Raw genomic sequence first — 17,034 nt, forward strand, 5'->3', positions numbered from 1 at the left:
ATGTTATCTTATGAGCTTCTGAACTCACTCCCAAACGTCTGACAGACGCACGGTGAGAAGATGCTGCCCCCTCATCCACCCACCCTCCCAACCTCCCCTCCTTCTCCAGACATGTGGGCCACGAGTTGGTGGTTGAATCAGGCCAACTCAGCAGTTCAGGATGGGAAAGGAAGGAAAGGAATGGAGGAGGGGAGGAATGAGCTCCGACTCTTATCCTGATATGAGTTGTGTCCCAGAGACTCGCCGAAACAATGGACACTGACAGCTCATGTGGAAATACTCCCACAGACAGTTTTTGACATGCTCTGTGTGTGTGTGTGTGTGAGGGAGAGAGGGAGGGAGAGAGAGGATAGAGAGTTGTGATTTGGCTGCAGAGACTAGATGAAGTGAACTACAAATGGAGTCAGTGGAGCAAAGCCGGAGCAGGAAGAACCAAGGATATGTGTCACCACACACAGGAAGCGCTCTGTTATGCTGTGTGGTTGTGTAAGACAGGGTGTTGGTGTTTCAGGTGCAGGGGAGGATGGGACTGAGGCCTGCCCAAGCTTGCAGAGGATTTACCCAATCACACCCCAGCGAATGGGGGCCCTCACCTGGGGGCCAGGAAGGGGCTTTTTCACTGACCTGTGTTCATGACTGAATAGAGGTCAATTAGGGTGCTTGTGTTAAAGTCAGAGTACACATACCAGTGAAAATCTAATGCTGAATCTCCTTTAAAGGATCAAGAATGGTTACGTCCAATCAGCAACAAGAGTGGACAAGAAGCCTAATTATATTGATTTGTTGCAAAACGAGCCACACTTGACCGTCAGAGCTTCTCAGTAGACTAAGGTGTACGTGCACATGTGTGTGTGACTGTTTATTTCTCTGCTTGGAAAAGGTTAAAAAATGAGCTCATTCAGCTTTTGAAGACAACATTTTCTCTGGCCACCTATGAATCGAGTTGTATCATGATGGATTATTTTTCTTTCCCGCAGTGTGAATGAGATTAACGTCTCCAGAGGCGGCTTCATAACAAAGGATCGTTTTTCCTGTGGCTTGATGTAAAACCGTCTCAGCAAGGCGTCCTCTGCGAGACGGACAGTCTTGCCCTTTCTCAGTCTTTCTGTTTTCCCTTAAGCCAGCAGTTTAATATAAATCGGTAATGCAAAAACAATAAACAATACAAGCCAGAACTGGCTCGGAGACGGTTTGATGGGTTGTCAGTCTTTCTTCCTGTTTACAGAAGGAAATTTGTCAATTTTCAAGTCTGCATGTGTGTTTACTTGGTTTGTTGCCTCATTTCCTTACCTGTCTGCTTGAATGTCACATTCGCCAGCATTTCTTAGCCTATCTACACTGTGTGTGTGTGTGTGTCTGTGTGTGTTTGAGACAGAGAGATAGTAATCCACCTAGTCTGCTTGTTGTGTGTCACCTGCAGACGATAAAAGATTAGAAACTGACTTCAGCTCAGATCAGCGCCAAAGTATTGGGGAGGATGAAGGTGGAGGTTACAAAATGAGACGGTAGAAGAGGTCTTCCAGAGTTCACTTGTGGTTCTGAGGAACTGAAATCCAACCCGAGTCCAATTTATGCTCCATAGTCTAATCAGGTCGGGCCTCTATTTTACTGCTGCAGAACTCAGGTCGGTACGTCAATGAATCGACGTGATCAGAGATCAAGTTTCAGTTGTCATCTCGGACTAAATGACAACAAAAATGAAATTCACTGATATAAAATTGGTTAGAAAACCACATAGTTATAGAATGTTTGTTTTATTGTTGGTGCAGAAGAGACTTAAGCTTCTGCAGGTCTCTGCCTCAAGACAGAAGAGTGGATGGATAGGAAAACAGACCCAAACCACTCAGACAAACACATGCAAACCAGAAAGCCCCCAAAAAACAATGTCTGTTGTCTATATTGCAAAAGAACTACAGTCTTTAGATGTGTTAGCTCCTATATTTGGCTTCCAAATATTGAGAATGTGCTCATGTTGGCTAAATACACAGAGCAGATGTTATTCCAAGTCTCAGTGATATGTTTTAGTTCACCCACTCCTCCACAGCAGCAACTGCATTCACTTCATATGAGGGTTTATTATTATAGTCTCTCCTGTAGGTCAACGTGGCTACTTTTTATGTCAATTCACTGAACCTGTCTGCCCCCATTTAAATAACATGAATAATTTCAACACGACTACAACATGATTTCCTTAACTGTAAAAAAAAAAAAAATATGTGTATATATCTCAACAAGCTTTTGCAAATTAACCCTATTCCCCTCTTCCCACTCCTGAAGTGAGCCCGCATGAATGATATTCGCACAGGACTCATAAACATTGTTCTCTTCATTAAGCCATGTGAAGCAAATCCAATTTGAGAGCAAATGTTTTCCAGCCTGGGGCTCATTAAACATTATTTGATGGTCGAAGAGGCTGAGGGCCTGCCATGCTTTCTGTGTTTTGGTTTTGTGAGAGGAATAGAGTTTATACAGCGGTCACTACTGTGTTAGTCATAGTATCTCTTTTGTAGTCGAGGGGAGGATAAAGAAAGATTGGATATCAGAAAACAATATCATGTGTTTTCTTATAGTTTAGAATCATTCTGTTGTCTGTGTTATCCTCAAATCTGTCCTCTCTCACTCATACACACATACACACACACACACACACACACACACACACACACACACACACACACACACACACACACACACACACACACCAGTTTAATCACTCACATGGGCTCTCACACAAACAGAAGGCCAAGACAGGTGGCAAGGACACAAGTCCAAGCCTGCTGCTGTGACTTGTGTCACCAGGGGTGTGTGTGTGTGTGTGTGTGTGTGTGTGTGTGTGTGTGCGCGTGTGTGTGTGTGTGTGTGCGCGTGTGCGTGTATACGCTTAAATTTTGATTGTTCTCTTTCTTTTTGAAATGGAAAAACGTGTCCAATGCTTATATCTCACTATATCTGGAGTAAAAAAAAGTCCAGATTTCCATTAACTTTGTATTCCACAGTGACATGTATTTATATCTTCATCTACATGGGCAGTAAGCAGCGAACGCAACCCGGGTACCTGTGGGCCAGATGGCAGTGGAGACTTTGTGGAGCTTAAATCAACAGCATGTGTTTTCTTGGTCAGAAGCATGCATATGATCAGCAGAGAGGCAGCTGGATTAAAACCAGAAGCAGTAGTTGGTTATATTGAAGAGAAAAAAGGAGGGAGGAGGCAGGAAGGTTAGTGAACCCCCCTCATCCCTCCCTCAACAGTGCTTTTACTCTGAAGGGGGGGCTGGACTCTTGATGGAGGGGAGATTGAGAGGTTGGAGGAATGCAAGACCTGTCGAGTCCGTCGCTCTCCTCTACCTCGCTCTTTGATGTTACTCCCTCCCCTCGTCTGCTGTTTGTCCTTCCCCCTCCTCCACATACACACGCTCTCAAATACAGGTTAATCTCCTTATGTATGCACACGCTGTCTTCCATTCCCTTCCTCTTTAAATACCTTAGCCTTAACTTCTGTTCCCTTTGTGATTTGGCACAACATCTGTTTGTGTATTAAACTTGGTGATGGTGTGTGTGTGTGTGTGTGTGTGTGTGTGTGTGTGTGTGTGTGTGTGTGTGTGTACGTACTGGGGGTCGCTGATACCTGCAGTGAATCTTAAAACCTGCGACTCTCTCCACACCCCACCCCACCCAACCACACAGGCCGAGCCAGAGCGGAGCAGACAAGGCAGCTCCATTTAACTTGTCCCAGATGTGCAGCCCGGCCCCTGTGTGCCGCGGTAACTGCTAGAGAAATGAGCGCAGGCAGTGAAGGAGTGGTGGGGGTGGGGGTGGGGTGGGGTTGGGGGTGGTGGTGCGTGCAAAGTGCTACCCGGCACACACATGCGCGCAAAAGTTTTAAGGCTTTACCTCATTGTCTTGCTGACCGTTTCACCTGAATCTTACCTGATTTTTGTTTGATTTTTTCTTTTGATTATTCTGAATATAATACATAGGCACACATATCAGGGATTATTGGGTTATTATTGGGTCTTAAGTCCAGAGTCAAAGCACTACCTTTTTTGGAACGTGCAGGTTAAAGGAGTTCAAATGAAAGAGATTGCAGTTGTGCTTGTGTATTATGTGTAGTCTCCTGTATGCAGTGATGGAAAAGGCCTTTGGATCCTTTTATTGAAGTAAAAGTAGTAATACCACAATGTACAAATACTCCATCACAGGTAGAAGTCTTAAGTAAAAGTAAAAGCATTTATGATGCTGACTGGTGTTTTTATGTGTTGTTGATGTTTCATTTTAAAGGTATGTTACCTGGGGTGTCATTTGGCTCAGTTGGTGGGGAAACTGCCCCGTGTGCAGGGGCCCAGTCCTTGCCGCCGCGTCTGTATCCAACCTGTGGCTCTTTCCTGCATGTCTATTTTTTATATAAGACTGTCAAGACTGAGTCCATTATATTGTACAAAGTGATCATATGTTTTGTATGTAAACTTTTTTTTTTTTTTTTTTTTAGGTAACCATTGTCAATACCTATCAGACAAATGTAGTGAAAAGTAAAAAGTTAGTTTCTCCCTGAAATGTTGACTTTAAATATAAAGGAGCATAAAGTGTAAATTCTTAAGCATAAGTACAGTACTTGAGTAAAAATACTTTACATTCTTTTCTATGCACCTGACATAACACAGCATGCACAAGATCACAGAAACTTCCAGTAAGTTTCTACCCAAACCTTCGGTGCAGCTGTCGATTTATAACCACGTAGGTTTATCGAGCTTCTCCAAATTTCCACCCAGGCCCTGCCTCAACCACCCCTGCAAGAATGTGAAATATGTTTGCATGTTTAAAAAAAATGTTCTTCTTTATTCTGTCTGGATTCTTTTTTTTTTCCATGTTAGTGTTAGCAGAACGTCTTGGCAGCAGCCAGCCCCTAAACACACAGATAGACTTCCTGACTGTCTCCAATAAGGAAGAGAAGAGACGTCCAAGAATACTGATTGTTTTGGTTCATTCCTTACATTCATGTGTGTACGTCCTGTTGGAAAGGGCATCCACGTGCATTTTACATGTGAAACCGTGACCTGGCAGCTTGTGCGTTAGAGGGGAAAAATGCCTGTTTTAGTATTTGCTGCAGCTTATTTACATGGGAGAGGAATGTAGAATTCTGCGATTCAGCTCATTTTGCTCTATTTGGATGTGTTGTCTGAAACCATGGGGAGAGTCATGAAAACCAGCCATTTGTGACCCCACGCTACGAGGATAAAGCATTACAAAGCGCTCTGCATTTCATTAAATTGTGCCTTTTCTAATGCAAACAGGACAAAAAAAATGCAAATTTGGCTAAAGGGGGGAAAACGTTGGAGTGGACACACAGGCTTACTGTACTGCATTGTGCTGGGCTATCGCGTTTTCCCCTGCATGGCTCTGCTCTGTCATGTGTTGTTTCATCCCGTTCTACTTTATGCCATATTCCTGTTGGTTTTGAAAGTGAGGAGCTTCCAGCTGTGTCTGTCTGTGGGGCCCAGGAATGAAGCCCACTGCCACAGCATCCAGTGACCTAATGCAAAAGGCAGCAGGGTCTAGCACTATTCACCGTTCTCTCTTGTGTGTTTCGTCTCTCCCTCTCTCAGTCTCCAGTGATTATGGTCTCTCCTGTCACTAAGCACTTTGTCACGCTTGGCCGAAAAACCATGATGGGGGCTGGAGGGTTGTTGGGGTGCAGGAATGTCACTTGCATAGATGGACTGTAGCTGGATCAAGCTGTAGGTCATGGGCAGTAGTTTTAGCATACAGTGGTGAACTGATCAGCATGTGCTGTGGCTGTCCTGTGAAAACTGTATCTCCAAAATGTCAACTTTTCATGAGCTAAGAAAAACAGCCCTGTTTCCAGCTTTGTGGCATTTTTTCAGACAATTTAATGTGTTTTTCGATTATTTATTTAGCTGTAGGGGAAGTAGGAGAAAATTCTCAAACCACAAAGGAACACTTAAAACTTAATAAGAAACATTTTGCAACATTTCACTTTCTTTCCGAGACGTGGATGAGAAGATTGCTATCACACTCGTAGATATGAAGCTACAGCTGGCGGTTAGCTTAGCTTAGCACAAAGTCTGGCTCTGTCCAGAGGTAAGAAGATCTGCTCTCTAAAGCAGAAAAAAAAATGAACACACTGTGTGTTGTTTGCTTAATCTGCACAAAACCCCATCAATTTGGTGTTTTACAGGGTTTTGTGCCGGACTGTTTGTTGGCCGAGAGCAGTTGCCAGGCGACCAACGAAGACTCCGGGAAGCTACTGCTCCTGGCCAGAAATAGTCCAGCACATAACACGTGAATATGGTTTTTGTATGGACTAAAAAAATGTAATATAATGTGGTTATTACTGCTGCTGCCTGAAGCTTCATATAAACCATACAGAAACAAATATAGAAATAAATATCTAACTCCAGGCAAGACAGCTTATTTCCCAAAATGCCAAACTATTCCTTTAAGGTTGTCACCAAAATTTAGAGATACACGTGGATTGTATGGTGATGGTACTCAAAATGCTAACTTTAGTATGTAGCATTTAATTAGTTTAATTAATTCCTCTGTCTTAATACCCAACTGTAATGTTGTATTCTTTGCATTGTCTGTAGTCGGCTGCATTGCTTCAGTGAAGCAGACTCAAAGGATTGTATGTTCCTCAGCTGGGTCATATCACTGGGTAAAAATATCATTACCAGGGGGTCACACCCCTGAGGGGGCCACCAGTAAAGCTGTTAGCAGGGTGTTGATGTTGTCGCCTCTACCCTAAGTCTCACATGCACATAATAACAAGGACTTCCACTCATAATATTATGTCTTAAAATCAGAAGTAATTAAAAGTCTTTTTATAAACAATGAGCTAATAATACTTTTAATCCGTTTTTCTTATCAGAACTCATGACTGGAGCTTTTTATAGTATGTTCCTCCATTCACTGCCGTCCAAGCACAAAGATTCCCATTCATACAGACTAACACATATGTCCATATGCAGTGACATGCAGGCAACTTTGCATTCACACATGCTAGCACTGTACACTGGCAGATGATGAAAAATGAATAACAATTCTGGCTGTGGTTCCAGCAGCTGGTTGTGCTTTTCTTGTCCTCCAAAACACTCTTTGCTAACACAGGTATATCAAAAGTAGTTAAAATAGCGTGCAAGCTTTCACAAAGGCCCGTGTGAAATATCACACATAAGGCTGGCTCCAAACACCTTCTCAAACACTATTAGTCTGAACTTAGTGACTGTGGTGCCGCTGAGGGGAAACCAAAAACATACCAGTCATGTTTTGGCTGCGCTGTTACATATTCTCTTGTGGGAAGCCAGGAGCTAATGTTTGAGTTCATAATAGTGCACCTTTTCACAGAAGTGCTAACACAGAGGCGCGCACACACCCATTGATTAATTTCCTCCTACGATTTGTGTATGACTCACGCTGCATCACACATAAAATTACCCGAGCATAAGAAGCATTCGAAGCTCGCCGTCGGAATAGAAGTTTTTTGTTTTGGTTCATTTCCATGGCCTCTACAGTCCCTGTTTACAGTGTGTCGAGTCGGTAGTGAATGTTAGAAGACCTGCCAGGAACAAGTGTGGAGTGAGGCCCTAATGGTTGATCATAAAACTCTTTAGATTCCTGTCTTTTATGGGAGATGGTGGAAAAGCAGTAGGACTTTAAAGGGCCTTCTCTTCACAGCTTTGGTTAACTAGAGGTGGGTTTCAGTGGAACAAAGACTGTTTTTCCCCTTTTCCCTTTGCTCCGTAAGCACAAGAGCAGCATGACTCATTCAATAGCCACACAATAGCAATAGCAACAGACAAGCTATGCAACAAGAGGCATATATTTCAGTTTCATTTCTATGATTGTCCAGGTAGTTTTGATTTAAGTTACCGAGTGTGGCTGTGAAAAAGATTAGCAATATGCCAGTGATGGCTCACATTACTTAACAGACAGCATCGTGGCAAGCTTGAAATAGCCATTTGCTTTGGTTCTAAGCAGCCCATGCCTGTCTTGAGAAGTTATGCAGGTCTCCAACCTGCTCAGACACATCTCCAACTACATTTACCACCACATTCTTCGGGTGTCAGGCACACACACACACACACACACACACACACACACACACACACACACACACACACACACACACCCTTCAGCAGACAGCAGAATCTCTCTACCTCTGACCTCTTTCCCCTGACCTTATGTGGGTTGTGAGTTGGAGCCATGTTAGGTGGTGTTGTCTGGCATCACGGGGTTCAGCTCCAGTATTCCTGAAAAATACCTTTTTTCATTAATACTTTATTAAAGTATCGCAAGACAGAGTTTAAGTTTATACAATGCTGAAAAATTGAAAGGAACATGGAAATCCCGCTGTTAATATGTGACCTTCTTTCTTTATCCACCAAACTGTGGGAGCGCTCATGTTACCCTCACTGATACTCTTTACCACAGATGTTTAATGTTATTTAAGTGAATGAATGTTCTTTCCATCCCTGTCAGCATTTAGCCTCTATTAGCTGTATTCCTGCTGGAATTCCCTCAGCTTAAGTTTTGAAAAGTTTAGGGTAAATGCAAACAGCTGGTCTGTGCATGCATCATCCATGTGGATCCTCTGAATTGTCATTTTATATTCTCGGACAACCTCTGATCAGTAAATTACATTTGAGAGTTAAAAAGCATTGTGGAAATATTGAGTAGCAGCTAATTGGAACAACAAGCGTTTCTAACAGGCTTTCATCTGAGGTGCTGTTTAGCCTGCAGATGCCTGGCAGTTACCCGACAGTCTTTGATTAACAGGGTTCACATCGGCTTACCCATCATGCTTCAGTGTAGCAGGGATTAGGTTTGTCAGGAGTTGTTATGATAACCTTTGTGCGATCGGCTGGAACGTGCTCACTTAGTGTAGCTCCACCACAATCCGTGTGTGTGTGTGTGTGTCCGTGTGTGTGTGTGTCCGTGTGTGTGTGTGTGTCCCACACTTGGCAGGATTGAGTTTGGACTAGAAAGCCGTGACACCTGATAGTTCATAATTAGCTTCTCTGAAGTAATCAATGACCTTTTATGAGATTGGGCTTGTTTAGAAAAGTATTTTTTTAAATGTGTAATTTAAAGAGCAGAGTCAGTTTTCTTGCAATACCTCAGTTTAGTTCAAACTCTAGAAAACAGTAGCAGAAGCAAATGCAGGTTTACCATGAAACATACACACAAGTTCTACGATGGGGTGTGTTCAGCACTTTTTCTCTCACAGTAGCAGAGAACATAATGTTTAACTTTGCAATGGAAAAACCCTTTTCAGTTAGAGGAATCCTGAATATAATACCCCGGGCCTGGAGACAGACAGAGACAGAGACTCACAGGGTTCTGCTGCCACAGTCTGGTTCTATGACTCGACATCTTAATTTGTTTGGCATCTCCAAATACCGTAATCCCACGATGCTCTGGTGGTTTTACTCACCAGGGGGAATTTGCTGAAGCTTCAGTTTTATTGCAAAGTAAGCAGTGCAACTAATAATTATTTAAATGTTCAATTAAAATAGCGTTTCTGTTCTTGATTAATTGATTTATCAAAAATAATAATAAAGGATATTCAAGTTACTACTATTGAAACACAAAGCAACTAATTCTCTGAAACTAATTTTCTGTCAGTTTCTGTTAATGACAATTACTATTGATTGACTTGAGGGTTGTGAAATCATTGTACCTGCCTTACCTGTTTAGTTCTTGTCATTCCTTTAATGCCTTCTTGCTCACTTGTCTCACAATAACATTCTTCCACAAACTATGTGACATTACTGGTTGTCTGGTAATCATCTAGATATGTTAAATATGTTTGGTAATCATCTAGATATGTTAAATATGTTTGGTAAATGTCTAAATATGTACATGACGTATGAGACTTAAATCAACATTTAAGATGATTACTAACTCTGTGCCTGTGTTGAGGTTGGTTTACACTGACTTTGTGCTATGTTTCTGCTCACTACGATTCCCTTTTTATGCTGCTGGTTTTACTTTAAAGATAAAGAAATGGAGGGGAGAGATGTGTGTTTCGTTGTCAGTTCAGTTGCTGATCACTAAAGGTCACTAAATCACATCAGTGAGACAGAATTTAGCAGCAGACCCTCTTAAAATATGCCCCAGTGAGTTGTGATCAGCACAAGAGGTCTCCAACATGGATTTAACCCCTGCTCAGCTTGACTTCAATCTTCCCTTTCAAGCTATCCCCCTTTTGACATCTGAAACCCGCACTATGTCTTTGTATTTGTATGTTTCTTTAATGAGAATACTGAAGAATGAAGTAAATAAGCTAAGATTTTAAAATGCAGAGATGCTGAAATGAATAAACACATTTTGTTATTGCCAAAATCAGAATTCAAAATGGACTAAAAGTATAATTAGAGAACAAATTGTTCAGGTTTCTTCTTGTAAATAAATGGGATACTGAGAAAAGTTAGAATATTCAGAAGTTTGTCAAATAATGAATGATGGTAAATGATTCTGTCTTGTGTAATAAATGGAGACACCAATGCAAACAAACATTTAGCTGTATTAAAAAATGTCAGAGTCCCACAGTTCATAAAAAATCTACACTGAGAAATGTACTGTTCAGCAAGTTTGGACCAGAGGAGGCTGTTTCTGTTGTTTTAGCTCCTTCAGAAGACCTAGCAGCTGGATCTTCATCATTTGAGTGTGAAGGTTGAACTCTGTGAAAATACAAGTGAGCTAGATCTGGCTCTGAAATAAATAGAAAAAGTCATGAAGTCTTGTTGGTGTTAAAGAGTCTGACAGCTGTTGGAATGAAGGACCTGTGGTAGTGGTCCTTCTTACACGGTGGGAGTTGTAGTGTGAAGGAGCTGTTTAAGGCCTCCAGTCTCATGCAGAGGATGAGAGGAGTTGTTCATGATGGATGTAAGCTTTGCTAACAACCTCCTCTCCCTCCCTTTCTCTGTGGAATCTAGGGGGCAGTCCAGGACAGAGCTGGACCCCCCACCCCCCTGCGTAAGACTACTTAGAATAATGCAGATGTCACCACAGTTTATCACAGAGTCCTGCACACTTCAAAGGACCTCAGTGTCCTCAGTAAGTGGAGACGACTTCTGTACAGTACGTTTGTGTTGTCAGACCAGTCCAGTTTATTGTTGAGGTGAACACTCAGGTATTTGTACACTCCCATCATCTCTATATCCAGTCCCTTGGGTTGGTTTCAGACTGAGGTGAGGGTGTGGAAGGAGGAGGGTGTTACACCATAGACCTGTAATGAGAGTCTGCAGCGATTTCCCCCTCCAACATGGTTCCCATCAGGGAGACTTGCACTTGTGGCAGAAATTCCAGCCCTGTAGCAAATACCTTGTCTGGATTTAATCAAATCAGCTTCTGCCACGACATGCACAGAAAACTAAGAATACAATGAACTTTAAGTTTGATGATATTCAGAAGCTTTTGCTAAAAAGTTGATAAGAGGTATTTTCCAGGCTAATTCTTTATCGGGGATAAATGCATTTTTGGCACAGCACTTTGGCTCGAGTCTGTGACCACTTGACAACATTGTTTCATACTGTGCCAACAGGCATCAATCTACTATTTCACTCACTCATTTATCATTTTTATTTTTTCCCCAGTTCAGTCATCATCAACTCCCCATGTGGGCTGTGGTCGGTGTCATTGCTGACACCCAGAAAAAAGCTGCTTCTTTTCTCCTCACAGTGAGAGCTCACACCAAATTTTCCCCTCCAGACCTCTTTATTTCTGAAGATGTAGTAAAAACATGCTGCTTAGTCAGCGTTGTGCTCAGGAGGAAGTGCGGTGGAAGAGGTAAATGTATATTAATGAGTCAGCATTGCATAGGGAGTCGCATGGCAGACGTCCACACTCCTCCGAGGCTAGAGAGACGACCGGCCAGCTGGCTCTGCTCTGAGGCTCCATGCTTGTTTCAGTGCTCCCTCCTTCCACGGTGCACTTTGACGACGTGGGCCAGAAAATTACAGTGTGCTCACCCACAATAATTTCATAAAGCAGGTGTCCCAAACAGTAGGGCAAAGATGACTCATTGCTGTTGCCATGGAAGTGCAGGAGCTGATGCTCCCGCCTGGGGATCTTCACTTCCTGTCACATCAGGCTTTGCTGTGTCCAGATTTCCTGTCTTCCTGAGAAGGGAAGATTAGAGAGCTATCAAGTTATTATTGTTTTCATCATGGGGCACACTCTGAATCATTTTTTTATTATCTCACACTGTCAGAACTGCAACTCAATGAACACATTAGGCATTTTTTCTCAAGTTTTGCTCCCAGGGTATGTATTTTTTTTTCTTCTGAAATCCTCCCTCCTTTGTTTCACTTTATTTTAAGCCAGTGCGTGAGCATGTTTGGCAGCAGCTTATGTTGTTCTGAAGAAGCCACTCTCTGGTTGCGAGGATGATCTACTCCTCCTATGAAGGTTTTCATTGTTGTATTGATTGCTCTAAATCTCTGGCTGGAAACATCATGCTTCAACTGAGATTACCAAACTGATCTTCCCTCGCAGCTCATTTTTTCCACATTGTATTATATTTTTTGCAGTCTCTTACCAGGAGGAGGTACATGTTTGTACTGAACATGTATGTGCCTGTGTATCTGGGTGCAGAACTGCAGAACTCTACAGCTGCTGCCTGGTAGCAGAAGGGTGGTTCACCTCTGTCAGCACAGGCAGGAATGCTCTGCACACTCAGCATTTTATCCGAACACACAGAGAGGCTCAGTATTAGCAGTATGTGACATGCTCACATGTCATTTTTAATATATATATATGTTGGATTCAGTCCAATTTAACTAAACCAGCAAGCACTCTGGCCTTATTTATGGCTTCAGTAATAAGAACTGTGTTATGTCACATACAGAATAAAGGTCCTTCACAGTAAAAGCACATCTGTGCATAGTTTGAACAAAGGTTTTTGAGTTTGTATGGCAGGTGGTTTGATTTAAAGGCAAAGACTGGAGTGTTCAAGTACAGGTCTTGTGGTTCCAGGATGGAAACGTTGTCTGTTGTCAGTTTGTTTTAACTTTCCTAATCCTCCTCCTCTTAATCTTGTCATGGCTTTAGATATTTTAGTTTTTCCCTGTCGCTTTTAACATTTGGGGTACACGTGGGAGAAAGTGTGTTTTCAACCTGCTTTTTCTGCACATTAAAAATGATCAAACCTGAGAAGCAGATATGTAATTTCTAACTCTTTCTGTTTCTCTGTCTCTTTCTTTGCAGAAGAGGTCGACTATGCTAACTTTGGCAACAACACAATAACTCGTAAGAAGCGCAATAATGACGTCAACCGCAAGCGGCCACACATCCGCATCGGCATGCCCCAGGACTTCCGGCCTGTCTCCTCCATCATTGATGTGGACATCCTACCTGAATCTCACCGCCGTGTCCGACTTTATCGTCACGGCTCAGACAAACCCCTGGGCTTTTACATCCGAGATGGAACCAGCGTTCGGGTGACGCCTCACGGGCTCGAGAAAGTCCCCGGCATCTTCATATCACGACTCGTACCCGGAGGGTTAGCGGAGAGCACCGGGCTGCTGGCAGTTAATGACGAGGTGTTGGAGGTGAATGGCATTGAGGTGACTGGAAAGTCCTTAGATCAGGTAACGGATATGATGATCGCCAACAGCCACAACCTGATTGTGACGGTCAAGCCAGTGAACCAGCGCAATAACGTGGTCCGCAGCAGCAGGATCTCGGGGAGCTCAGGCCAGTCATCTGACAGCAGCGGGTCGACAGGTTATCCAACTTTGTCGGTGGCCACAGCAGGGGTGCTATCCTCTGGAGCACATGGGTACCAAGATGACCTAGAGAGTGATGAGGAGACCGATATCGTCATTGAGAGCAGCCTCAAGCGGCCGTCTCAGAGGTCCATTGCTTCATTGGCGTCCAGTGCGTCTCGCACACACCACCAGACGCCAACAACAGCTTCAGGCCCAGCGGCACCTCCAAGCCCTCCCTCACGTCCTTCATCGGTGGTCTCCACTGTTTCCTTCCACTCCCAGCCAAGCCTCAACGGAGGGTCCAGCCACCACCACCAACACAGCAGCCTCAGCTACCAGCTCCACAGAGACCTGAACCTTCAGCACAACCCGCACCCACAGTCCCAGCACCGTCATCACCATGTACAGCCTTCGCATCACAGCAGCAACCCAGCCCTCCGCCACAGCAACGGCAGCCTGCACAAAATCCTCAGCTCCATGAAAACAGACCCACGACACAGTCTTGCACTGCCCAGAGGAGGGGTGGAGGAGGATGGCACGGTCATTACCCTATAATACTTATAATCGGACACACACACATACACACACCCACACACACCCACCCACACACACACACACACACACACACATACACATACACACATATATACATACATACATACATACATACATACATACATACATACATACATACACACACACACACACACACACACACACACACACACACACATCCAAACTGCTCAGAGACTAAAACTGGAACGCCAGGCCGGATAAATATGAGCATGAGTGTGTTTTGTCAGATACTAATTTTGTAACTTCTGTTTGTTTTTACAAGATAACTGATAATGGGAAGTTACATACCAGGAAACAAGGAAAATGTATTGTATATATTTCCTGTATTTTTAAAGTTGTCTTTGTCTTACATCAAAAGATTTGTACGTATGTATGTAATAAGCATCAGAACAAACTGTTTTTAGGCGAGTCCACTGTATCCTAGAGTTCTGAATGTGCCTACAGCCTAATATCTTTTGCTAGTGACCACTCTTATCAAGATCCTTTTCATTCTTATTACTGGGACCAATTTGGGTTTGCTTATGGATGTTTTTAAAGAGTAAATCTATATTTCTTATATTCTGATAAATGCTGTGTAGAGTATGATTTTTTTAATAGTTCTTTTATGCATTGATGATTGTGATCAAATCCTTGTATCTGTTCCAATAAATTATTCTAAGTCTCACAGATTTGTGAACTAGAAACGTGTTGTTTCTAGTTGTTGTTTTATCACATTTATTGTTCTTGAAGGTTTAGATCGTGTCATATGAAATTCCCTTATTCCTTATTTGTGTAATAACAATAGTAATAGTAATTATGTTGAGCTGCTCTCATTTCAATAACCACTATTATTGCACTTGTGAGGATGTGGATAATACTTTAGTTTTGGACATACAACATCTTCAGAGCTACAGAAAGTTTATTTGTTTTATCCCACTGATGGGAAAAACTATTTTCTGTTAAGTAGTATTTTAAGACTGAGATAGTCATATGTGATATATAATGACTAGTAAAGAACAAAAAGCAAAAAAATACTTGAGTCGAAAAGTTAAAAGTTAACAGAAATGTTTCACCGTTGTGTGATTCAATTTGTCTTCATTTAAACTAATTTTAAATCCTCAATTACATCACTTAGTTGCTTAGTTGTGGATGCTTAAATCAATTTAATTTGCTTTACCAAATGTTTGGTAAACTCTTTTGTATTAAACACACAGTAGGTCAGCTTTAATTAAAAAACACTGGCTGAACAAAGACAATGTGACATCCCAAAAATATTGCCTGGTCAGCTTGACTGGATTTAAGGAGAAAAACCTCAAGTTTTAGTTAGCTCAGCTCCTCAGAACTAAAAGTCAGAAGCTCTTCTCCAAACTCGCTGCAGAGCGAATAATTACAGCAAAGGCTGACATCCTAATTTATTTACCAACAGCAGTATGTTGTGTAGACGAGGAATGCATAACCACGAAACATGCCAGAAGGGGCATGGAATTACTGCTAGTGTTATTATCTTTCTGCAGCTACAGTAAAACCATGAAGATATTTCCAGCTTCAATACCTACAGGAAACTCTGTCAAACCACACTGATTATGAACAATTAAGAGCACTTTAGAGTACTTTTTATTGTCACTTTAACCTCATCCAGTCATGTAAATCTACAGCTTAATGCAACAAGTCCATGCTTGTTGGAGGCAGTAGTCTGGTTGAGGGAAAGTGGATAGGACGCATAAAGGTTTCATCACAAAATAATTTGCTGTAGACATCACATAGTGAGGATTATCAAACTATGTGAAGGTTGAATTCCTTTTTTTTTTTTTTTACAGAAACAGCCAGTCTTTAACATCTTTAGTCAATATATTCATCACGGCCATGTAGCAGGAATGCAGCTGTGTCGTGGGTCAGGAGGCCCTCTTGCTGCAGCAAACTCCTTTCACCTCTCTGCTAATGAATGTTTGTTTGCTGTGTTTACTCAAGATGCCACTCTGCTCAAACAGCTAATAGATCACTGATACCCAAGTGTATTAGCAGACCCCAAATCCTGGATGTTAACACAATCAGTCTTTGCTTTCAGTGCCTTTAACACTGACTTTCAATCACGGGCAGCCTGCATATGACTTGTAAAAGTTAATACCAGCGGAAGATGTGCACACGCATCAAGTTCTTGTAGTTTAAAATAGTTTTAGCACTAATGTGTGAAAGCACTATGTTCCTCATATGTAACACAGATGCGCAGCTGGCAAGAGAGTCTAGTGTAGAGTGTTAAGAGCTGACAGTCTTTTTTAAAAACAAAAAAAAAACAAATTGAGTACATTCAAATTTTAATCTGCAAAAATACTTGTGTGTCAGCGATGTGATTCTTTTACCTGACCAAGTCCAAATGGATATTTTATATCGTGGGGAATTCATCGCTGCATCTTCTCCACATAAACTGATTTGACAGCTCATCCTTTCCATTAGATATTTTGCATGTTGTAAGGTGAAAACAATGCCATAGTATAAGCCTCTGCAAACCTCCTAAGATCATTGTCTTGTAGTAATTCTGGCTGCCATCTGCTGGCCGAGATTGCAATGACACGGTGTGTCATGAACTGTACAACACAAGCAATGAACATAGTGTTATAAAATACTGATATTTGCATGATTTCTCCCATCTCCAGACATTTCATCCATTCATCTGTATAGCCCATTTTATGAATATCAGTGTTTATGATATATGATTTTTTTGTGTGTGTTTTGCTTGAGAGGTTAGAGATGT

General features: G+C 42.2%; 1 protein-coding gene across 1 annotated transcript in view; it reads left to right on the forward strand.

The window, feature by feature from the left end:
- The window catches only part of pard6gb (par-6 family cell polarity regulator gamma b), a 31,780-nt gene extending 16,795 nt beyond the window's left edge, over nucleotides 1-14,985 (forward strand). Inside the window, exon 3 of the mRNA XM_019263294.2 lies at nucleotides 13,228-14,985. Coding sequence (XP_019118839.1) covers nucleotides 13,228-14,285 — 1,058 coding nt within the window. The 3' untranslated portion in view covers nucleotides 14,286-14,985. The remainder of the gene's footprint in view (nucleotides 1-13,227) is intronic.
- Nucleotides 14,986-17,034: the final 2,049 nt, after the last annotated feature.

Source organism: Larimichthys crocea, chromosome XIII, assembly GCF_000972845.2.
Source record: "Larimichthys crocea isolate SSNF chromosome XIII, L_crocea_2.0, whole genome shotgun sequence".
NCBI lineage: Eukaryota > Metazoa > Chordata > Actinopteri > Sciaenidae > Larimichthys > Larimichthys crocea.